The following is a 24,126-nucleotide window of genomic DNA, read 5'->3' as shown; positions in this document are numbered from 1 at the left end:
GTATATGACATGTTAGTATGTGCACACAGTATGGCGGTGCTAGGGCAGGTATATGACATGTTAGTATGAGCACACAGTATGGCGGTGCTAGGGCAGTATATGACATGTTAGTATGTGCACACAGTATGGCGGTGCTAGGGCAGTATATGACATGTTAGTATGTGCACACAGTATGGCGGTGCTAGGGCAGTATATGACATGTTAGTATGTGCACACAGTATGGCGGTGCTAGGGCAGGTATATGACATGTTAGTATGTGCACACAGTATGGCGGTGCTAGGGCAGTATATGACATGTTAGTATGTGCACACAGTATGGCGGTGCTAGGGCAGTATATGACATGTTAGTATGTGCACACAGTATGGCGGTGCTAGGGCAGGTATATGACATGTTAGTATGAGCACACAGTATGGCGGTGCTAGGGCAGTATATGACATGTGAGTATGTGCACACAGTATGGCGATGCTAGGGCAGGTATATGACATGTTAGTATGAGCACACAGTATGGCGGTGCTAGGGCAGTATATGACATGTGAGTATGTGCACACAGTATGGCGGTGCTAGGGCAGTATATGACATGTTAGTATGTGCACACAGTATGGCGGTGCTAGGGCAGGTATATGACATGTTAGTATGAGCACACAGTATGGCGGTGCTAGGGCAGTATATGACATGTTAGTATGAGCACACAGTATGGCGGTGCTAGGGCAGTATATGACATGTTAGTATGAGCACACAGTATGGCGGTGCTAGGGCAGTATATGACATGTTAGTATGAGCACACAGTATGGCGGTGCTAGGGCAGGTATATGACATGTTAGTATGTGCACACAGTATGGCGGTGCTAGGGCAGGTATATGACATGTTAGTATGAGCACACAGTATGGCGGTGCTAGGGCAGGTATATGACATGTTAGTATGAGCACACAGTATGGCGGTGCTAGGGCAGTATATGACATGTTAGTATGTGCACACAGTATGGCGGTGCTAGGGCAGTATATGACATGTTAGTATGAGCACACAGTATGGCGGTGCTAGGGCAGGTATATGACATGTTAGTATGAGCACACAGTATGGCGGTGCTAGGGCGGTATATGACATGTTAGTATGAGCACACAGTATGGCGGTGCTAGGGCAGGTATATGACATGTTAGTATGTGCACACAGTATGGCGGTGCTAGGGCAGGTATATGACATGTTAGTATGTGCACACAGTATGGCGGTGCTAGGGCAGGTATATGACATGTTAGTATGAGCACACAGTATGGCGGTGCTAGGGCAGGTATATGACATGTTAGTATGAGCACACAGTATGGCGGTGCTAGGGCAGTATATGACATGTTAGTATGAGCACACAGTATGGCGGTGCTAGGGCGGTGCATGTCTCTCACACTCACTTTTCGGCGCTTGGCCGGCATCCCGCTCAGGTAGGCGTCACTCAGGGGGGGCTGCTGCTTCATCTTCCTCTGGCTCTGTATGTCCTGCCTGATCACGGGGACCCATTCCTTGGGAGGAGGTAGAGAACAGCAGGATGAAGATTATGAATGGAGTAACGACCCCGATGCATAAGGGGAGGAGACACTCACGGGAGGCACGGCTGCGGCCCAGGGTTCGGATCCAGCCTCCTCTGATGGGGCGACCTCAGAGTCCGGGCACAGGGCAGGTGCTGAGCTCTGGGGGGGCAGGAAGAGGACCTCCTCCACCGTGGTGGCGGGAGCCGGAGAGGAGGCGCACGGCTGCCGGGCGGATAGAGACAGGACGTCATGCAGAGATATTCCCTGCTATGGGGGACCCACCTACGGGCCACTTACCTGGGCGTCAGCGGGCGACGTCTCCATCGGCTGCTCCTGTGATGCAGCTTCAGGGACCTGAAGAGGAAAGTGGAAAAGTAAGAGAAGAAGAAGAACGGAGGGAGGTCTGTGTCCTGCGTCCTGCTCACCGCGGGGGGGTCCCGGATCCTGCGCACGTGTCTCTGCACCTCGGCTTCTGTCACCGGCATCTGACCCAACAGAACCTGGAGCCGCAGGGACAGGACAGAGGTCACCCAGGAGACCAACATTGGGGACACGTCCAGGGACAGCCGCCTCTAGGGATGGAAACACACAAGTGTAAGAGACAAGGAAAGCCGCAAACACCAGCGCAGGCCTGGAGCCCAAGAGCTTACAATCCGCTCATTGATGACGGAGGTGAGGGCGCTCTGATCTCCTCGCAGACAGTATAGATTCAAGGCGAGCCACTCGAAGAGGGACTGATTACACATCTCCAGGAGGCGCTGCCCGAATGTGGCGTCTAGGAGAGAAGAGAGGCGGAGATAAAAGATATAACATGCCCCGCCCCCGGCACACACACACGCCCCGCCCCCGGCACACACACACACACACACGCCCCCACCCCGCCCCACACACACACACACACGCCCCGCCTCCGGCACACACACACACACGCCCCCGCCCAGCAGCCGGCACACACACACACGCCCCGCCCCCGGCACACACACACACACACGTCCCCGCCCCCCCCACACACACGTCCCCGCCCCCCCCACACACACACGCCCCCGCCCCACACACACACACGCCCCGCCCAGCAGCCGGCACACACACACACACACGCCCCCGCCCAGCAGCCGGCACACACACACACACACGCCCCCGCCCAGCAGCCGGCACACACACACACACACACACGCCCCCGCCCAGCAGCCGGCACACACACACACACACACACACGCCCCCGCCCAGCAGCCGGCACACACACACACACACACACACACACGCCCCGCAGCCGGCACACACACACACACACACACACACACGCCCCGCAGCCGGCACACACACACACACACACACGCCCCGCAGCCGGCACACACACACACACACACGCCCCGCAGCCGGCACACACACACACACACACACACACACGCCCCGCAGCCGGCACACACACACACACACACACACACACGCCCCGCAGCCGGCACACACACACACACACACACACACACGCCCCGCAGCCGGCACACACACACACACACACGCCCCGCAGCCGGCACACACACACACACGCCCCGCAGCCGGCACACACACACACACACACGCCCCGCAGCCGGCACACACACACACACGCCCCGCAGCCGGCACACACACACACACACACACACGCCCCGCAGCCGGCACACACACACACACGCCCCGCAGCCGGCACACACACACGCCCCGCAGCCGGCACACACACACACACACGCCCCGCAGCCGGCACACACACACACACACGCCCCGCAGCCGGCACACACACACACACACACACACACACACACACGCCCCGCAGCCGGCACACACACACACACACACACACACGCCCCGCAGCCGGCACACACACACACACACACACACACGCCCCGCAGCCGGCACACACACACGCCCCGCAGCCGGCACACACACACACACACGCCCCGCAGCCGGCACACACACACACACACACACGCCCCGCAGCCGGCACACACACACACACGCCCCGCAGCCGGCACACACACACGCCCCGCAGCCGGCACACACACACACACACACACACGCCCCGCAGCCGGCACACACACACACACACGCCCCGCAGCCGGCACACACACACACACACACACACGCCCAGCAGCCGGCACACACACACACACACACACGCCCCCGCCCAGCAGCCGGCACACACACACGCCCCCGCCCAGCAGCCGGCACACACACACACGCCCCCGCCCAGCAGCCGGCACACACACACACGCCCCCGCCCAGCAGCCGGCACACACACACACGCCCCCGCCCAGCAGCCGGCACACACACACACGCCCCCGCCCAGCAGCCGGCACACACACACACACACGCCCCCGCCCAGCAGCCGGCACACACACACACACACACGCCCCCGCCCAGCAGCCGGCACACACACACACACACGCCCCCGCCCAGCAGCCGGCACACACACACACGCCCCCGCCCAGCAGCCGGCACACACACACACGCCCCCGCCCAGCAGCCGGCACACACACACACGCCCCCGCCCAGCAGCCGGCACACACACACACACACACACACGCCCCCGCCCAGCAGCCGGCACACACACACACACACACACACACACACACACGCCCCCGCCCAGCAGCCGGCACACACGCACACACACGCCCCCGCCCAGCAGCCGGCACACACACGCCCCCGCCCAGCAGCCGGCACACACGCACACACACGCCCCCGCCCAGCAGCCGGCACACACACGCCCCCGCCCAGCAGCCGGCACACACACACACACACGCCCAGCAGCCGGCACACACACACGCCCCGCAGCCGGCACACACACACGCCCCGCAGCCGGCACACACACACACACACACACACACGCCCCGCAGCCGGCACACACACACACACACACACACGCCCCGCAGCCGGCACACACACACACACACACACGCCCCGCAGCCGGCACACACACACACACACAGACACACACACGCCCCGCAGCCGGCACACACACACACACACACACACACAGACACACACACGCCCCGCAGCCGGCACACACACACACACACACGCCCCCGCCCAGCAGCCGGCACACACACACACGCCCCGCCCAGCAGCCGGCACACACACACACGCCCCGCCCAGCAGCCGGCACACACACACACGCCCCGCCCAGCAGCCGGCACACACACGCCCCCGCCCAGCAGCCGGCACACACACGCCCCCGCCCAGCAGCCGGCACACACACGCCCCCGCCCAGCAGCCGGCACACACACGCCCCCGCCCAGCAGCCGGCACACACACGCCCCCGCCCAGCAGCCGGCATACCAGCACAGTGCAGAATGTGGGTTGTGATCCTGTTGAATTGCTCCTGTAGGAACTCCACATTGGTTCTTGTGATGTCCACGTCTTCCCGAACCGGGGCCTCGGCCTAAAGATAAAGGGAAGGAGATGTTAAAGCTTCTTATTCCCGCATAGAAAACCTGAGCGGAAGCGGCTGCAGTGTAAAGGAGGGAGGTCACTCACAAAGCTTTCCCGGATGTAGTCCTCCAGACCAGTGATCAGACTCCGGGACGCCATCTGGAAGATGAAGCCATACATTTGGTGATTATACAGAACGCTCCGAGGGGACGGCCAGTATTTACTATAATCTGGGGCGGTACCTGGATGTTCTGGGGGGTGGGGTCCGCCTGCTGCAGGTACTGCTGCAGGAAGAAGGAGCGCAGCTGGGGCTGGAGGTTCTGCAGCGGCTGGGACTCCCCGTGTAACAACATGACCATGTCCATCAAGGAGAAGTGGTGGCAGATAAGTGACAGGAGGTCCCCGAAGAATCCTAAAGAGACCCCAGACTCAGCTTCATACACGTCACCAGCGCCAGGGAGAGGGGAGCGCGGCTACTTACCTCCCGGCCCCTCCGCGTCCGGCTGGAAGATGTTATGGGGGCCGCTGAGACGCTGGATGAAGGCGGCGATGCTCTCCGTCCCGCTCTGATCTGCAGGACTCAGGGACCCCAACATGGAGGACAGGACACCCTGGACCACGCTGGTGAAGAACTCAGGGCGTAGGGTGTCCGCAGCAGAGGTGGCACCTTGTGGCTGGGTAGTGGAGGCTGCAGGGGGGGAGGGGGAGGCATTGCTCGGGGCTGGGAACGTTTGGGGTTGGGGGGGAGCAGCAGACACCGGGACGTTCTGTGTCGCCTGCAATGAGAAATCACAGCCACATCAGCGCCCCTCCTGTCCAGAGGGGGTACTGCGGCTCATACCAGACAATCTATTAACCATGTGCAGGTGGTAGGTCCTAGGGCGACACTTACCTGTAATATATCGGTGACTCCTTGTAGAAACGCCGGCATCCCCGGCACGGCCACTGCAATGCTTGGCGAGCCCATGGCGATGTTGGCCATGCCCGAGCTGGCGGTGCCCAGTAAGGAGCCCAGGAGCTGGGAGAGGTGCTGCTCAGGCCCAGGGGGGGGCTGGGCGGGTGCTGCGGAGGGGGCTGCAGGAGTGCTGGCGCTGGTGGACGTGGTGGTCGAGGAGGAGGTGGTGGACGCAGAGGTGGACGGAGGAGCAGCGGCCCCGCTCTGAGCTGTGGAGGGAGAGAGGAGATCAGCAGACGCCATCACAGGGATCACACAGCGCCAGGACACGACTTACCTACAATCACCGGGTGCATGAGGAGCTGCCCGACCAACCCGCTGATCATCTGCGTCAGAGAGGTGGGGGAGGCCTGGGAGACACAAGTAATGGTGTTATACTGCACTGCAGCCAGGGGGGGCGCTATACTACACTACTGCACTATAAAGAGGGAGGAGGAGACACAAGTAATGGTGTTATACTGCACTGCAGCCAGGGGGGGCGCTATACTACACTACTGCACTATATAGAGGGAGGAGGAGGAGACACAAGTAATGATGTTATACTGCGCTGCAGCCAGGGGGGGCGCTATACTACACTACTGCACTATATAGAGGGAGGAGGAGACACAAGTAATGGTGTTATACTGCACTGCAGCCAGGGGGGGCGCTATACTACACTACTGCACTATATAGAGGGAGGAGGAGACACAAGTAATGGTGTTATACTGCACTGCAGCCAGGGGGGGCGCTATACTACACTACTGCACTATATAGAGGGAGGAGGAGGAGACACAAGTAATGATGTTATACTGCGCTGCAGCCAGGGGGGCGCTATACTACACTACTGCACTATATAGAGGGAGGAGGAGACACAAGTAATGGTGTTATACTGCACTGCAGCCAGGGGGGGCGCTATACTACACTACTGCACTATATAGAGGGAGGAGGAGACACAAGTAATGATGTTATACTGCGCTGCAGCCAGGGGGGGCGCTATACTACACTACTGCACTATATAGAGGGAGGAGGAGGAGACACAAGTAATGATGTTATACTGCGCTGCAGCCAGGGGGGCGCTATGTAGAGGGAGGGAGCACTCACCGCTGTCCCTGCCCCCGCCTGTCCCCCGGGGGCTGCAGGGGGGGCGGTGCCCCCGGTTTGGGGAGGGTGCATTGGGGCGGTGCCGGGTCTGGTGAAAACAAATCGTGGAGGCGGAGCCTGGAAGCCGGGAATCTGCTGCCCTGTACAAAACAAGGGAGACGCTAATAATAAGATAGAATTGTTAGAGGGAACCTGTCAGCAGGTGTGGCCAGACTGCAGACAGGAGAAGTATTGTCCCTGGAGAGATGTGTAACCAGAACTTTGGGTGTGGTGTTCGTAGCAGCGGGACTGTTACATATACCAAGATTGTAGCTGGACTTCAAGCACTAGGAATGCGTCCTCACATCGCTGAGCTTTTACTTCTGGAAGGATGCACGGGGCACAGCAGAGTAGGGACACAGCCCTAGTGTGTCAAGTCCAGCATCCATCCTGGAATATAAATCCACATTGCACCCGACACAGAGCTCTGAATACACTTCTCTTGAGGCACAACACCCAACATTGCCTTCAAAAAAGCGCAGAACACAGCAGTGTGAGGAGAAGCCTCTACTACTACACATTTCACAGTCCTGCTGCTACTAACATGCACAGAGGTCTTCCAGGACACTGGCTGCGTGCTCACAACTACTCAGATCCATTATAACAATGTCCCACCTGAGGCGGCCGCCATGGCCTGCTGGGTGATCTGATGGGAGATGGCCTGCATGAACTCCGGCGGCAGGCCTGGCATGTGGATGTGTGTGCCGCCACCTGCAACAAAGAGCACAGCAGTCAGAGGTCAGGCTGCAATCCTGGAATATTGACCCACATTTCACAGTCCTGCTGCTACTAACATCATACACAATAGTATCATTACACATCTCTCCAGGGACAGTACTTAGCACATAGAACAGTGGTGTGAAGTCAGGCTACAATCCTGGAATACGAATGCATGTATCACAGTGCTGCTGCTGATAGTGCCCCCCTCTTAGGACTCCCCTAAGGTTCGGACCTCACCGTGTGTTGCTGTACTTGGAGGGATGTTGCCTGAGGCTCCAGATCCGGAGTCTAAGATAAAACACAGGAGACATGAGTGAGGGGCGCTCCTCCCCCTGCGGGGCGCAGGGTTACTGGCGGACCACCTTACCCTGGATGTTCATCATCATCATGACCGGCTCCACCGTCTGGTGTGTGATGCGTATAACGCGGGGGTGCGGGGCAGGGGGCGCCGGAGAGGCTGTGGACTCCCCTGTGCTGCTGGGGGTCTCGCTGGTTCTGGGGGGCTGCTCAGAGGCGGGAGCTGCAGGAGCAGGGGTGGCATCGGGGGTGGCCTGCCCGGCGTGGCTCCCGTTGCCCGTCATGGTGACCGTGGTGCCGACATTTATCTACAGACAAGACAATCCTGGAAAATGAAGAGATCCGAGCGAGAAACGGGGAAGGTCCGGGGCCGGGGCCCCTCTCACCTGTATGGGGATGGCCGCCTGCTGGAGGAGCATGGGGCCCGTGTAGTGCGACATGGGCCGGACCACGTGCATGTGCCGGGGGGCCGCCATCGACAGGTTACAGCGAAGATCCGACACTGCGACCAGAGCGTTCCCCAGGAGCCGCAGACATTCCCCCACCAGGTTTATAATGCGCTGAGACTGCTCCCGCTCCTCCTGCAGGACAAACACACGTCAGAGGAGGCATCTAAGGGGTTATACCCCCACAGTCACCAGTGACCCCGGCATCTAAGGGGTTATACCCGCACAGTCACCAGTGACCCCGGCATCTAAGGGGTTATACCCCCACAGTCACCAGTGACCCCGGCATCTAAGGGGTTATACCCCCACAGTCACCAGTGACCCCGGCATCTAAGGGGTTATACCCCCACAGTCACCAGTGACCCCGGCATCTAAGGGTTTATACCCACACAGTCACCAGTGACCCCAGCATCTAAGGGGTTATACCCCCACAGTCACCAGTGACCCCGGCATCTAAGGGGTTATACCCCCACAGTCACCAGTGACCCCGGCATCTAAGGGGTTATACCCCCACAGTCACCAGTGACCCCGGCATCTAAGGGGTTATACCCCCACAGTCACCAGTGACCCCGGCATCTAAGGGGTTATACCCCCACAGTCACCAGTGACCCCGGCATCTAAGGGGTTATACCCCCACAGTCACCAGTGACCCCGGCATCTAAGGGGTTATACCCCCACAGTCACCAGTGACCCCGGCATCTAAGGGGTTATACCCCCACAGTCACCAGTGACCCCGGCATCTAAGGGGTTATACCCCCACAGTCACCAGTGACCCCGGCATCTAAGGGGTTATACCCGCACAGTCACCAGTGACCCCAGCATCTAAGGGGTTATACAGCTGGGTGTCTAAGGTGCTGCCCTCTAGTGGTTCCGAGCAGGTATGACCCCTCTGGGCCGGGGTAGGTGTCAGTATCGGCTCACGTTCTGGTAAATGGCGCTGGTGGCGTTGCTGATGATCTCCCTGTAACGCTCCATGAAGGGGGCGAGACGATCCTCCACCCGGGACAGGGACTGCAGGACCTCCACAAATTCAGTGGGGGAGGGGTGACTGCAGAGAGAGAAGGGGGGGGGGGGGGGTGAGATGTGCTGCAGGGGGGGAGCGGGGTGGGGGGTGGACGTACATGGACTTACCTGGAGGAGGCCGCACCAGCCTGACCCTCACTACCGGGGGCCGCGGGGGCAGGATTCCGACTAGCAGAGTCACCATCCGATCCAGACGTTTCCATTGGCTCCGAAGACGGATCATTCCCCGACTGCAGCAACACACGGAATATCTTATAACACGGAAGAACTCCGCCCCCAACATCACACAGCGCACGCAGCAGCGTCACCCCCCCCATCACACAGCAGCGTCACCCCCCCCCATCACACAGCAGCGTCACCCCCCCCATCACACAGCAGCGTCACCCCCCCCATCACACAGCGCACACAGCAGCGTCACCCCCCCCATCACACAGCAGCGTCACCCCCCCGTCACACAGCGCACACAGCAGCGTCACCCCCCCCATCACACAGCGCACACAGCAGCGTCACCCCCCCATCACACAGCAGCGTCACCCCCCCCCATCACACAGCAGCGTCACCCCCCCCCATCACACAGCAGCGTCACCCCCCCCCATCACACAGCGCACACAGCAGCGTCACCCCCCCCATCACACAGCAGCGTCACCCCCCGTCACACAGCGCACACAGCAGCGTCACCCCCCCCATCACACAGCAGCGTCACCCCCCCATCACACAGCGCACACAGCAGCGTCACCCCCCCCCATCACACAGCGGCGTCACCCCCCCCCCATCACACAGCAGCGTCACCCCCCCGTCACACAGCGCACACAGCAGCGTCACCCCCCCCATCACACAGCAGCGTCACCCCCCCCATCACACAGCAGCGTCACCCCCCCCATCACACAGCAGCGTCACCCCCCCATCACACAGCGCACACAGCAGCGTCACCCCCCCCCATCACACAGCGGCGTCACCCCCCCATCACACAGCGGCGTCACCCCCCCCATCACACAGCAGCGTCACCCCACCCCCCCCATCACACAGCAGCGTCACCCCCCCGTCACACAGCAGCGTCACCCCCCCATCACACAGCAGCGTCACCCCCCCATCACACAGCAGCGTCACCCCCCATCACACAGCAGCGTCACCCCCCCCATCACACAGCAGCGTCACCCCCCCCATCACACAGCGCACACAGCAGCGTCACCCCCCCTTCACACAGCGCACACAGCAGCGTCACCCCCCCCCATCACACAGCGGCGTCACCCCCCCCATCACACAGCGGCGTCACCCCCCCCCATCACACAGCGGCGTCACCCCCCCCCATCACACAGCGGCGTCACCCCCCCCCCCATCACACAGCGGCGTCACCCCCCCCCCCCATCACACAGCGGCGTCACCCCCCCCCCCATCACACAGCGGCGTCACCCCCCCCCCCCCATCACACAGCGGCGTCACCCCCCCCCCCATCACACAGCGGCGTCACCCCCCCCATCACACAGCGGCGTCACCCCCCCCCCATCACACAGCAGCGTCACCCCCACCCCCATCACACAGCAGCGTCACCCCCCCCCCATCACACAGCAGCGTCACCCCCCCCCCCCATCACACAGCAGCGTCACCCCCCCCCCCCATCACACAGCAGCGTCACCCCCCCATCACACAGCAGCGTCACCCCCCCATCACACAGCAGCGTCACCCCCCCCATCACACAGCAGCGTCACCCCCCCCATCACACAGCAGCGTCACCCCTCCCCCCCATCACACAGCAGCGTCACCCCCCCCCATCACACAGCAGCGTCACCCCCCCATCACACAGCAGCGTCACCCCTCCCCCCCATCACACAGCAGCGTCACCCCCCCATCACACAGCAGCGTCACCCCCCCCCCATCACACAGCAGCGTCACCCCCCCCCATCACACAGCAGCGTCACCCCCCCCATCACACAGCAGCGTCACCCCCCCCCATCACACAGCAGCGTCACCCCTCCCCCCCATCACACAGCAGCGTCACCCCCCCATCACACAGCAGCGTCACCCCCCCCCCCATCACACAGCAGCGTCACCGCCCCCCATCACACAGCAGCGTCACCCCCCCCATCACACAGCAGCGTCACCCCCCCCATCACACAGCAGCGTCACCCCCCATCACACAGCAGCGTCACCCCCCCATCACACAGCAGCGTCACCCCCCCATCACACAGCAGCGTCACCCCCCCATCACACAGCAGCGTCACCCCCCATCACACAGCAGCGTCACCCCCCCCATCACACAGCAGCGTCACCCCCCCCCATCACACAGCAGCGTCACCCCCCCCCCATCACACAGCAGCGTCACCCCCCCCCCATCACACAGCAGCGTCACCGCCCCCCATCACACAGCAGCGTCACCCCCCCCCATCACACAGCAGCGTCACCCCCCCATCACACAGCAGCGTCACCCCCCCATCACACAGCAGCGTCACCCCCCCATCACACAGTGCACGCAGCAGCGTCACCCCCCCCATCACACAGCAGCGTCAGCCCCCCATCACACAGTGCACGCGGCAGCGTCACCCCCCCCCCATCACACAGCGCACGCAGCAGCGTCACCCCCCCATCACACAGCGCACACAGCAGCGTCACCCCCCCATCACACAGCAGCGTCAGCCTCTGACCTCCAGGCGATCCAGTAGGGACTGTACATCTTGCAGCATGTGCTGTGCCAGGACCAGGCGGACGCGCGGCTCACTCTGTGGAATAGATGTGAGGTAGAGAGAGACCCAGAGAGAAGGACACAGCAGGGTTACCAAGAAGGGGCAGTAAGGGGGCGGGGGTCAGAGGTCACACCAGTACAGGCCACTGATAATGTAAAGGGAAGCGAGTGACAGACGTCAGAAAGAGATGAGAGGAAGCGAGAGACACAGTACACCAGCCAGAGCCGCTCAAACTCCTCATCAGTCACTTAAAGGGCAACTCCACCCAGAACCTTACACCTGTGCGTCCGAGGGGTTTAGCGGCCCCTCCTCGTGTCCTGTGTGTGGAGGTCCAGTTTCAGTTTTGCAGCAATACTGTCACAAAGCGAGTAGCTGTGGCTCCTCAGTGATGTGACGGTGACATACAGAGAATCCGCCGCGGCCTGCTCCTACCGATCCGCAGGAACGCAGTGGGTGGAGCCAATAGCAGGACGCGCCATCCACCGCTGCTGCAGGTTGTCTTTATATTTATATAGAACTGACTACTCCCCCCCCCCCACCATGAATTAATCTAGGGGTGTAGTGAGTATTTTAACCCCACAGGTGGACCCCAAGGATGATGAATAATGGATGGTGCATAGTACAGTAGTAATCTACAGGCTGGGCACACAGCAGGGCTCAGCAGGGAAGGGGCGGCATGATGTATAAGCTGTGTGTGTATCAGGAGATGTCTGAGAAACTCCGAAGCCTCTTACATACATTGTCCTGGTGTTTCTGGGCATGTCTCACACTGGTAAATTGTGTCCTTCCTCCGGCCTATGGAGCGCACCCCACACCTCTCCCGTGTCCTTCCTCCGGCCTATGGAGCGCACCCCGCACCTCTCCCGTGTCCTTCCTCCGGCCTATGGAGCGCACCCCGCACCTCTCCCGTGTCCTTCCGCCGGCCTATGGAGCGCACCCCGCACCTCTCCCGTGTCCTTCCTCCGGCCTATGGAGCGCACCCCGCACCTCTCCCGTGTCCTTCCTCCGGCCTATGGAGCGCACCCCGCACCTCTCCCGTGTCCTTCCTCCGGCCTATGGAGCGCACCCCGCACCTCTCCCGTGTCCTTCCTCCGGCCTATGGAGCGCACCCTGCGCCTCTCCTGTGTCCTTCCTCCGGCCTATGGAGCGCACCCTGCACCTCTCCCGTGTCCTTCCGCCGGCCTATGGAGCGCACCCCGCACCTCTCCCGTGTCCTTCCTCCGGCCTATGGAGCGCACCCCGCACCTCTCCCGTGTCCTTCCGCCGGCCTATGGAGCGCACCCCGCACCTCTCCCGTGTCCTTCCTCCGGCCTATGGAGCGCACCCCGCACCTCTCCCGTGTCCTTCCGCCGGCCTATGGAGCGCACCCCGCACCTCTCCCGTGTCCTTCCTCCGGCCTATGGAGCGCACCCCGCACCTCTCCCGTGTCCTTCCTCCGGCCTATGGAGCGCACCCCGCACCTCTCCCGTGTCCTTCCTCCGGCCTATGGAGCGCACCCCGCACCTCTCCCGTGTCCTTCCTCCGGCCTATGGAGCGCACCCTGCACCTCCTCTGTGTCCTTTGGGGAACTTCTCCGGGTAGGTGCTGCCCTGGTACAATGTGTGATGTGGAGAGTCCCCTCCGGCCGGCACATGGATGCAGCACATAGGCTTTGCTGTATACATTGCTATGTGCATGATGAGCCCCTCCATGTACTTGTATAATCCAGTCTGCAGTCAGGTTTGGGGGTCTGCACTGGGTGTTGTAGGTGCAGAGCATAATCTTATGGCTATCCTGCTCATCGCCATGCGGAACATGGGGGCGTGTTATATCATTTTATTCTGTAATCCTTTTACTTTAACATGTTTTTGAAGCACTGAACACATTTTGCATTAAGGTTTTGACTTTAATTTTTGCACCTGTATCCGAACTCATAGCCTTGTAAAGTGAGGTTAGCTGTGTGACCGCTAGACAGCTGAGCGTGCGCGTGTGACAAGGCGACCGCTAGACAGCTGAGCGTGCGCGTGTGACAAGGCGACCGCTAGACAGCTGAGCGTGCGCGTGTGACAAGGCGACCGCTAGACAGCTGAGCGTGCGCGTGTGACAAGGCGACCGCTAGACAGCTGAGCGTGCGCGTGTGACAAGGCGACCGCTAGACAGCTGAGCGTGCGCGTGTGACAAGGCGACCGCTAGACAGCTGAGCGTGCGCGTGTGACAAGGCGACCGCTAGACAGCTGAGCGTGCGCGTGTGACAAGGCGACCGCTAGACAGCTGAGCGTGCACGTGACAAGGCGACCGCTAGACAGCTGAGCGTGCGCGTGTGACAAGGCGACCGCTAGACAGCTGAGCGTGCGCGTGTGACAAGGTGACCGCTAGACAGCTGAGCGTGCGCGTGTGACAAGGCGACCGCTAGACAGCTGAGCGTGCGCGTGTGACAAGGCGACCGCTAGACAGCTGAGCGTGCGCGTGTGACAAGGCGACCGCTAGACAGCTGAGCGTGCGCGTGTGACAAGGCGACCGCTAGACAGCTGAGCGTGCGCGTGTGACAAGGCGACCGCTAGACAGCTGAGCGTGCGCGTGTGACAAGGCGACCGCTAGACAGCTGAGCGTGCACGTGTGACAAGGCGACCGCTAGACAGCTGAGCGTGCACGTGTGACAAGGCGACCGCTAGACAGCTGAGCGTGCACGTGTGACAAGGCGACCGCTAGAGAGCTGAGCGTGCACGTGTGACAAGGCGACCGCTAGAGAGCTGAGCGTGCACGTGTGACAAGGTGACCGCTAGAGAGCTGAGCGTGCATGTGTGACAAGGTGACAGCTAGAGAGCTGAGCGTGCACGTGTGACAAGGTGACAGCTAGAGAGCTGAGCGTGCATGTGTGACAAGGTATCCATGTACCATGTGACAAAGGCCCAACAATGAAAGACAGCAAAAAAAAACTACAACTCCCAGCATGCTCTGACAGCTCCCACTTATCAGGAGGTGAAGGCTGCTATAAAAGTGCAAGACTGGAAGAGGCAGACCCCTTAAAATCTACACGAGAAAATGGATTGGGGGAGGGGAGGCCGGATCTCATACCTGGATGGGCAGCTGCTGATCCAAGTTTATATGGACATCAAGAGAGGAGCCATCATTCTAAGCCACGGAGGAAGGATAGACACAGCGGACGTGGCAGAGTGGCACACAAGGGAGCGGAGGAGGGAAAGCAGACGTGGCACAGGGGCACAGGAGGGAGCGAAGGCAAGAGGAGGAAGGAGGGACACAGCGGAAGTGGCAGAGTGGCACACAAGGGAGCGGAGGAGGGAAAGCAGACGTGGCACAGAAGCACAGTAGGGAGCGAAGGCAAGAGAGGAGGAAGGAGGGAGAGAGGGGACGTGGCACAGGAGGGAGCGAAAGGAAGAGAGAAGGAAAGAGGGACACAGCGTACATGGCAGAGTGGTGAGGAGCACAGGAGGGAGCGGAGGAAGGAAAGCAGACGTGGCACAGGGGGCATAGGAGGGAGCGGAGGAAGGAGGGAGACAGCAGACGTGGCACAGGGGGCATAGGAGGTAGTGGAGGAAGGAGGGAGACAGCAGACGTGGCACAGGGGGCATAGGAGGGAGTGGAGGAAGGAGGGAGACAGCAGACGTGGCACAGGGGGCATAGGAGGTAGTGGAGGAAGGAGGGAGACAGCAGACGTGGCACAGGGGGCATAGGAGGTAGTGTGAATGGAGGAAAGAGGAAGAGGGACGACAGTAAACAGAAGAAGATCAGAAAATTGTTGTGTACACTTCCCACCAGCAGCACGTGAGGGGAGGAGGCGCCGCGCCACCATCATGTACCTACCGCGGTGACTGTGGAGACACGAGGAGCTCTGCCAGCCTCGCCGAGACCCGACATAACATGCTGTGAAGAGAGAGCACAGGGGGTGAGCAGTCTATCACTGCCTAGGACCCCACAGACACACAGACTGCTCCAGGACCCCCTGTACACCGGCCTAACACCCCCTCACGTGCTCCTTACCGGCAGGTTGAAGGCTCCCACCATTACGTAGCTGTTCCCGTTCCTCTCCGGACCCCCGGACCCTGGGCCCCCTGCAGTGCTGCCGCTAGCGGTGGAGGATGTGCCGGACCCCGAGGAGGAGCCCCCGGTGCTGCTCGGTGTCTGAGGAGGAGCACGTTCCACCAGGTGAATGACCTTTCCGTCCACATCTGAGGGAATAATACAGAAGTTAGAGGGTTAATTAGGAAGAGGAGCCGCAGGGGCCAGACTGCACCACGGAGCTGCACTCACTGTACTCCTTCAGCTTCTTATCTTCCTGCAATACTCGACCCTGATATATGAGCCGCTGCTTCTCAGAGGGGATGCCAACAGACGGAGATATGTGATCCTTAAAGTCCTTCACCGTTATCTGCAGGAAGAGGAACACAGACACATAGTATACCGCCATATAGTACACAACATGCCGCACAAGCGGGCATCAGAGAATAGTGAGTGCAGCTCTGGGGTATAATACAGGATGTAACTCAGGATCAGTACAGGATAAGTAATGTCATGTATGTACAGTGACTGCACCAGCAGCAGAATAGTGAGTGCAGCTCTGGAGTATAATACAGGATGTAACTCAGGATCAGTACAGGATAAGTAATGTCATGTATGTACACAGTAACTGCACCACCAGCAGCAGAATAGTGAGTGCAGCTCTGGGGTATAATACAGGATGTAACTCAGGATCAGTACAGGATAAGTAATGTCATGTATGTACACAGTGACTGCACCAGCAGCAGAATAGTGAGTGCAGCTCTAGGGTATAATACAGGATGTAACTCAGGATCAGTACAGGATAAGTAATGTCATGTATGTACACAGTGATTGCACCAGCAGCAGAATAGTGAGTGCAGCTCTGGGGTATAATACAGGATGTAACTCAGGATCAGTACAGGATAAGTAATGTCATATATGTACACAGTGACTGCACCAGCAGCAGAATAGTGAGTGCAGCTCTGGGGTATAATACAGGATGTAACTCAGGATCAGTACAGGATAAGTAATGTCATGCATGTACAGTGACTGCACCAGCAGCAGAATAGTGAGTGCAGCTCTGGAGTATAATACAGGATGTAACTCAGGATCAGTACAGGATAAGTAATGTCATATATGTACACAGTGACTGCACCAGCAGCAGAATAGTGAGTGCAGCTCTGGAGTATAATACAGGATGTAACTCAGGATCAGTACAGGATAAGTAATGTCATGTATGTACACAGTGACTGCACCAGCAGCAGAATAGTGAGTGCAGCTCTGGAGTATAATACAGGATGTAACTCAGGATCAGTACAGGATAAGTAATGTCATGTATGTACACAGTGACTGCACCAGCAGCAGAATAGTGAGTGCAGCTCTGGGGTATAATACAGGATGGGACTCAGGATCAGTACAGGATAAGTAATGTCATGCATGTACAGTGACTGCACCAGCAGCAGAATAGTGAGTGCAGCTCTGGAGTATAATACAGGATGTAACTCAGGATCAGTACAGGATAAGTAATGTCCTGTATGTACACAGTGACTGCACCAGCAGCAGAATAGCGAGTGCAGCTCTGGGGTATAATACAGGATGTAACTCAGGATCAGTACAGGATAAGTAATGTCATGTATGTACACAGTGACTGCACCAGCAGCAGAATAGTGAGTGCAGCTCTGGAGTATAATACATGATGTAACTCAGGATCAGTACAGGATAAGTAATGTCATGTATGTACACAGTGACTGCACCAGCAGCAGAATAGTGAGTGCAGCTCTGGGGTATAATACAGGATGTAACTCAGGATCAGTACAGGATAAGTAATGTCATGTATGTACACAGTGACTGCACCAGCAGCAGAATAGTGAGTGCAGCTCTGGGGTATAATACAGGATGTAACTCAGGATCAGTACAGGATAAGTAATGTCATGTATGTACACAGTGACTGCACCAGCAGCAGAATAGTGAGTGCAGCTCTGGAGTATAATACAGGATGTAACTCAGGATCAGTACAGGATAAGTAATGTCATGTATGTACACAGTGACTGCACCAGCAGCAGAATAGTGAGTGCAGCTCTGGGGTATAATACAGGATGTAACTCAGGATCAGTACAGGATAAGTAATGTCATGTATGTACACAGTGACTGCACCAGCAGCAGAATAGTGAGTGCAGCTCTGGGGTATAATACAGGATGTAACTCAGGATCAGTACAGGATATGTAATGTCATGTATGTACACAGTGACTGCACCAGCAGCAGAATAGTGAGTGCAGCTCTGGGGTATAATACAGGATGTAACTCAGGATCAGTACAGGATAAGTAATGTCCTGTATGTACACAGTGACTGCACCAGCAGCAGAATAGTGAGTGCAGCTCTGGGGTATAATACAGGATGTAACTCAGGATCAGTACAGGATAAGTAATGTCATGTATGTACACAGTGACTGCACCAGCAGCAGAATAGTGAGTGCAGCTCTGGAGTATAATACAGGATGTAACTCAGGATCAGTACAGGATAAGTAATGTCATGTATGTACACAGTGACTGCACCAGCAGCAGAATAGTGAGTGCAGCTCTGGGGTATAATACAGGATGTAACTCAGGATCAGTACAGGATAAGTAATGTCATGTATGTACACAGTGACTGCACCAGCAGCAGAATAGTGAGTGCAGCTCTGGGGTATAATACAGGATGTAACTCAGGATCAGCACAGGATAAGTAATGTCATTTATGTACACAGTGACTGCACCAGCAGCAGAATAGCGAGTGCAGCTCTGGGATATAATACAGGATGTAACTCAGGATCAGTACAGGATAAGTAATGTCATGTATGTACACAGTGACTGCACCAGTAGCAGAATAGTGAGTGCAGCTCTGGGGTATAATACAGGATGTAACTCAGGATCAGTACAGGATAAGTAATGTCATGTATGTACACAGTGACTGCACCAGTAGCAGAATAGTGAGTGCAGCTCTGGGGTATAATACAGGATGTAACTCAGGATCAGTACAGGATAAGTAATGTCATGTATGTACACAGTGACTGCACCAGTAGCAGAATAGTGAGTGCAGCTCTGGGGTATAATACAGGATGTAACTCAGGATCAGTACAGGATAAGTAATGTCATGTATGTACAGTGACTGCACCAGCAGCAGAATAGTGAGTGCAGCTCTGGGGTATAATACAGGATGTAACTCAGGATCAGTACAGGATAAGTAATGTCATGTATGTACACAGTGACTGCACCAGCAGCAGAATAGTGAGTGCAGCTCTGGAGTATAATACAGGATGTAACTCAGGATCAGTACAGGATAAGTAATGTCATGTATGTACACAGTGATTGCACCAGCAGCAGAATAGTGAGTGCAGCTCTGGAGTATAATACAGGATGTAACTCAGGATCAGTACAGGATAAGTAATGTCATGTATGTACAGTGACTGCACCAGCAGCAGAATAGTGAGTGCAGCTCTGGAGTATAATACAGGATGTAACTCAGGATCAGTACAGGATAAGTAATGTCATGTATGTACACAGTGACTGCACCAGCAGCAGAATAGTGAGTGCAGCTCTGGGGTATAATACAGGATGTAACTCAGGATCAGTACAGGATAAGTAACGTCATGTATGTACACAGTGACTGCACCAGCAGCAGAATAGTGAGTGCAGCTCTGGGGTATAATACAGGATGTAACTCAGGATCAGTACAGGATAAGTAATGTCATGTATGTACACAGTGACTGCACCAGCAGCAGAATAGTGAGTGCAGCTCTGGAGTATAATACAGGATGTAACTCAGGATCAGTACAGGATAAGTAATGTCATGTATGTACAGTGACTGCACCAGCAGCAGAATAGTGAGTGCAGCTCTGGAGTATAATACAGGATGTAACTCAGGATCAGTACAGGATAAGTAATGTCATGTATGTACAGTGACTGCACCAGCAGCAGAATAGTGAGTGCAGCTCTGGAGTATAATACAGGATGTAACTCAGGATCAGTACAGGATAAGTAATGTCATGTATGTACAGTGACTGCACCAGCAGCAGAATAGTGAGTGCAGCTCTGGGGTATAATACAGGATGTAACTCAGGATCAGTACAGGATAAGTAATGTCATGTATGTACACAGTGACTGCACCAGCAGCAGAATAGTGAGTGCAGCTCTGGAGTATAATACAGGATGTAACTCAGGATCAGTACAGGATAAGTAATGTCATGTATGTACAGTGACTGCACCAGCAGCAGAATAGTGAGTGCAGCTCTGGGGTATAATACAGGATGTAACTCAGGATCAGTACAGGATAAGTAATGTCATGTATGTACACAGTGACTGCACCAGCAGCAGAATAGTGAGTGCAGCTCTGGGGTATAATACAGGATGTAACTCAGGATCAGTACAGGATAAGTAATGTCATGTATGTACACAGTGACTGCACCAGCAGCAGAATAGTGAGTGCAGCTCTGGAGTATAATACAGGATGTAACTCAGGATCAGTACAGGATAAGTAATGTCATGTATGTACAGTGACTGCACCAGCAGCAGAATAGTGAGTGCAGCTCTGGGGTATAATACAGGATGTAACTCAGGATCAGTACAGGATAAGTAATGTCATGTATGTACACAGTGATTGCACCAGCAGCAGAATAGTGAGTGCAGCTCTGGGGTATAATACAGGATGTAACTCAGGATCAGTACAGGATAAGTAATGTCATATATGTACACAGTGACTGCACCAGCAGCAGAATAGTGAGTGCAGCTCTGGGGTATAATACAGGATGTAACTCAGGATCAGTACAGGATAAGTAATGTCATGCATGTACAGTGACTGCACCAGCAGCAGAATAGTGAGTGCAGCTCTGGAGTATAATACAGGATGTAACTCAGGATCAGTACAGGATAAGTAATGTCATATATGTACACAGTGACTGCACCAGCAGCAGAATAGTGAGTGCAGCTCTGGAGTATAATACAGGATGTAACTCGGGATCAGTACAGGATAAGTAATGTCATATATGTACACAGTGACTGCACCAGCAGCAGAATAGTGAGTGCAGCTCTGGAGTATAATACAGGATGTAACTCAGGATCAGTACAGGATAAGTAATGTCATGTATGTACACAGTGACTGCACCAGCAGCAGAATAGTGAGTGCAGCTCTGGAGTATAATACAGGATGTAACTCAGGATCAGTACATGATAAGTAACGTCATGTATGTACACAGTGACTGCACCAGCAGCAGGATAGTGAGTGCAGCTCTGGAGTATAATACAGGATGTAACTCAGGATCAGTACAAGATAAGTAATGTCATGTATGTACACAGTGACTGCACCAGCAGCAGAATAGTGAGTGCAGCTCTGGGGTATAATACTGGATGTAACTCAGGATCAGTACAGGATAAGTAATGTCATGTATGTACACAGTGACTGCACCAGCAGCAGAATAGTGAGTGCAGCTCTGGGGTATAATACAGGATGTAACTCAGGATCAGTACAGGATAAGTAATGTCATGTATGTACACAGTGACTGCACCAGCAGCAGAATAGTGAGTGCAGCTCTAGGGTATAATACAGGATGTAACTCAGGATCAGTACAGGATAAGTAATGTCATGTATGTACACAGTGATTGCACCAGCAGCAGAATAGTGAGTGCAGCTCTGGGGTATAATACAGGATGTAACTCAGGATCAGTACAGGATAAGTAATGTCATATATGTACACAGTGACTGCACCAGCAGCAGAATAGTGAGTGCAGCTCTGGGGTATAATACAGGATGTAACTCAGGATCAGTACAGGATAAGTAATGTCATGCATGTACAGTGACTGCACCAGCAGCAGAATAGTGAGTGCAGCTCTGGAGTATAATACAGGATGTAACTCAGGATCAGTACAGGATAAGTAATGTCATATATGTACACAGTGACTGCACCAGCAGCAGAATAGTGAGTGCAGCTCTGGAGTATAATACAGGATGTAACTCGGGATCAGTACAGGATAAGTAATGTCATATATGTACACAGTGACTGCACCAGCAGCAGAATAGTGAGTGCAGCTCTGGAGTATAATACAGGATGTAACTCAGGATCAGTACAGGATAAGTAATGTCATGTATGTACACAGTGACTGCACCAGCAGCAGAATAGTGAGTGCAGCTCTGGAGTATAATACAGGATGTAACTCAGGATCAGTACAGGATAAGTAATGTCATGTATGTACACAGTGACTGCACCAGCAGCAGAATAGTGAGTGCAGCTCTGGGGTATAATACAGGATGGGACTCAGGATCAGTACAGGATAAGTAATGTCATGCATGTACAGTGACTGCACCAGCAGCAGAATAGTGAGTGCAGCTCTGGAGTATAATACAGGATGTAACTCAGGATCAGTACAGGATAAGTAATGTCATGTATGTACAGTGACTGCACCAGCAGCAGAATAGTGAGTGCAGCTCTGGAGTATAATACAGGATGTAACTCAGGATCAGTACAGGATAAGTAATGTCATGTATGTACAGTGACTGCACCAGCAGCAGAATAGTGAGTGCAGCTCTGGAGTATAATACAGGATGTAACTCAGGATCAGTACAGGATAAGTAATGTCATGTATGTACAGTGACTGCACCAGCAGCAGAATAGTGAGTGCAGCTCTGGGGTATAATACAGGATGTAACTCAGGATCAGTACAGGATAAGTAATGTCATGTATGTACACAGTGACTGCACCAGCAGCAGAATAGTGAGTGCAGCTCTGGAGTATAATACAGGATGTAACTCAGGATCAGTACAGGATAAGTAATGTCATGTATGTACAGTGACTGCACCAGCAGCAGAATAGTGAGTGCAGCTCTGGGGTATAATACAGGATGTAACTCAGGATCAGTACAGGATAAGTAATGTCATGTATGTACACAGTGACTGCACCAGCAGCAGAATAGTGAGTGCAGCTCTGGGGTATAATACAGGATGTAACTCAGGATCAGTACAGGATAAGTAATGTCATGTATGTACACAGTGACTGCACCAGCAGCAGAATAGTGAGTGCAGCTCTGGAGTATAATACAGGATGTAACTCAGGATCAGTACAGGATAAGTAATGTCATGTATGTACAGTGACTGCACCAGCAGCAGAATAGTGAGTGCAGCTCTGGGGTATAATACAGGATGTAACTCAGGATCAGTACAGGATAAGTAATGTCATGTATGTACACAGTGACTGCACCAGCAGCAGAATAGTGAGTGCAGCTCTGGAGTATAATACAGGATGTAACTCAGGATCAGTACATGATAAGTAACGTCATGTATGTACACAGTGACTGCACCAGCAGCAGGATAGTGAGTGCAGCTCTGGAGTATAATACAGATAAGACTCTGGTGTCCTCACCTCTGCATCCACTGTGAATGTCCGGCTCTGGGAGTCCAGCGTCTTCACCGTCACTTCCATCTTCTCGTCCGCCGCCATCAGACTCTGAAACAAAGTTCCAAAACGTTCTTATTATCCGGTGTATCACAGCCTCTGCTTGCTGACAGTGAATGGAGAGAGGAGACTCATCCCTGAGACCAGAGGTGACGAGTAACGCAGAGACCTTTATAAGTGACATTGGGACCTGTCCGGGGTCTTCCTTAAAGGGGCTGCACAGCCATAAACATTGCCCTTTATGTAGATTTAGTGGCCACTCTGCAGATCTACAGGACAGGAGGTTCTGGTGCGCAGCTGCTCGCCCCCTCCAGCCTGCAGTGTGGGTCCACGTGCCGCTCACGTGGCCCAGCAGAGGGTATAGGGGGGCACTAAAGGCACAGACAGCTCTGTGGGACTGGCTCTTAAAGGGGTTTCCCACATCCCAACCCCCCCAGTGATGTTACGCAATAAAGATCATTTTAACCCCTTCCTTTACAATATCCTCAGTGTTATTGGTGTTTTAGCTCCTATCACTCCCTAGGCTGCTCAGTGCAAAATCCCCGGGTGTGGGCGGGGCCTCTCTAGCATCTAGT

The 24,126-nt window shown here is 55.7% G+C and overlaps 1 protein-coding gene across 1 annotated transcript in view; it reads right to left on the bottom strand.

The window, feature by feature from the left end:
- Positions 1–24,126, bottom strand: part of BAG6 (BAG cochaperone 6) — a 32,098-nt gene that overhangs the window by 6,611 nt on the left and 1,361 nt on the right. Inside the window, exons 2-25 of the mRNA XM_072131643.1 lie at positions 23,519–23,602; positions 16,406–16,523; positions 16,136–16,323; positions 15,959–16,018; positions 15,212–15,268; positions 12,119–12,193; positions 9,588–9,709; positions 9,378–9,504; positions 8,397–8,591; positions 8,081–8,318; positions 7,951–8,001; positions 7,609–7,704; positions 6,955–7,094; positions 6,152–6,224; positions 5,812–6,083; positions 5,401–5,695; positions 5,162–5,331; positions 5,025–5,078; positions 4,827–4,929; positions 2,165–2,289; positions 1,940–2,086; positions 1,812–1,868; positions 1,587–1,736; positions 1,398–1,505 (exon numbers count right to left, since the gene is read on the bottom strand). Of these exons, the coding sequence (XP_071987744.1) occupies positions 1,398–1,505; positions 1,587–1,736; positions 1,812–1,868; positions 1,940–2,086; positions 2,165–2,289; positions 4,827–4,929; positions 5,025–5,078; positions 5,162–5,331; positions 5,401–5,695; positions 5,812–6,083; positions 6,152–6,224; positions 6,955–7,094; positions 7,609–7,704; positions 7,951–8,001; positions 8,081–8,318; positions 8,397–8,591; positions 9,378–9,504; positions 9,588–9,709; positions 12,119–12,193; positions 15,212–15,268; positions 15,959–16,018; positions 16,136–16,323; positions 16,406–16,523; positions 23,519–23,596 (3,099 nt within the window). The 5' untranslated portion in view covers positions 23,597–23,602. The remainder of the gene's footprint in view (positions 1–1,397; positions 1,506–1,586; positions 1,737–1,811; positions 1,869–1,939; positions 2,087–2,164; positions 2,290–4,826; positions 4,930–5,024; positions 5,079–5,161; positions 5,332–5,400; positions 5,696–5,811; positions 6,084–6,151; positions 6,225–6,954; positions 7,095–7,608; positions 7,705–7,950; positions 8,002–8,080; positions 8,319–8,396; positions 8,592–9,377; positions 9,505–9,587; positions 9,710–12,118; positions 12,194–15,211; positions 15,269–15,958; positions 16,019–16,135; positions 16,324–16,405; positions 16,524–23,518; positions 23,603–24,126) is intronic.

This window comes from Engystomops pustulosus, unplaced genomic scaffold, assembly GCF_040894005.1.
Source record: "Engystomops pustulosus unplaced genomic scaffold, aEngPut4.maternal MAT_SCAFFOLD_110, whole genome shotgun sequence".
NCBI lineage: Eukaryota > Metazoa > Chordata > Amphibia > Anura > Leptodactylidae > Engystomops > Engystomops pustulosus.
Note: the sequence above shows the minus strand (reverse complement) of the source record. Positions and strands in the feature narration are given on the sequence as shown.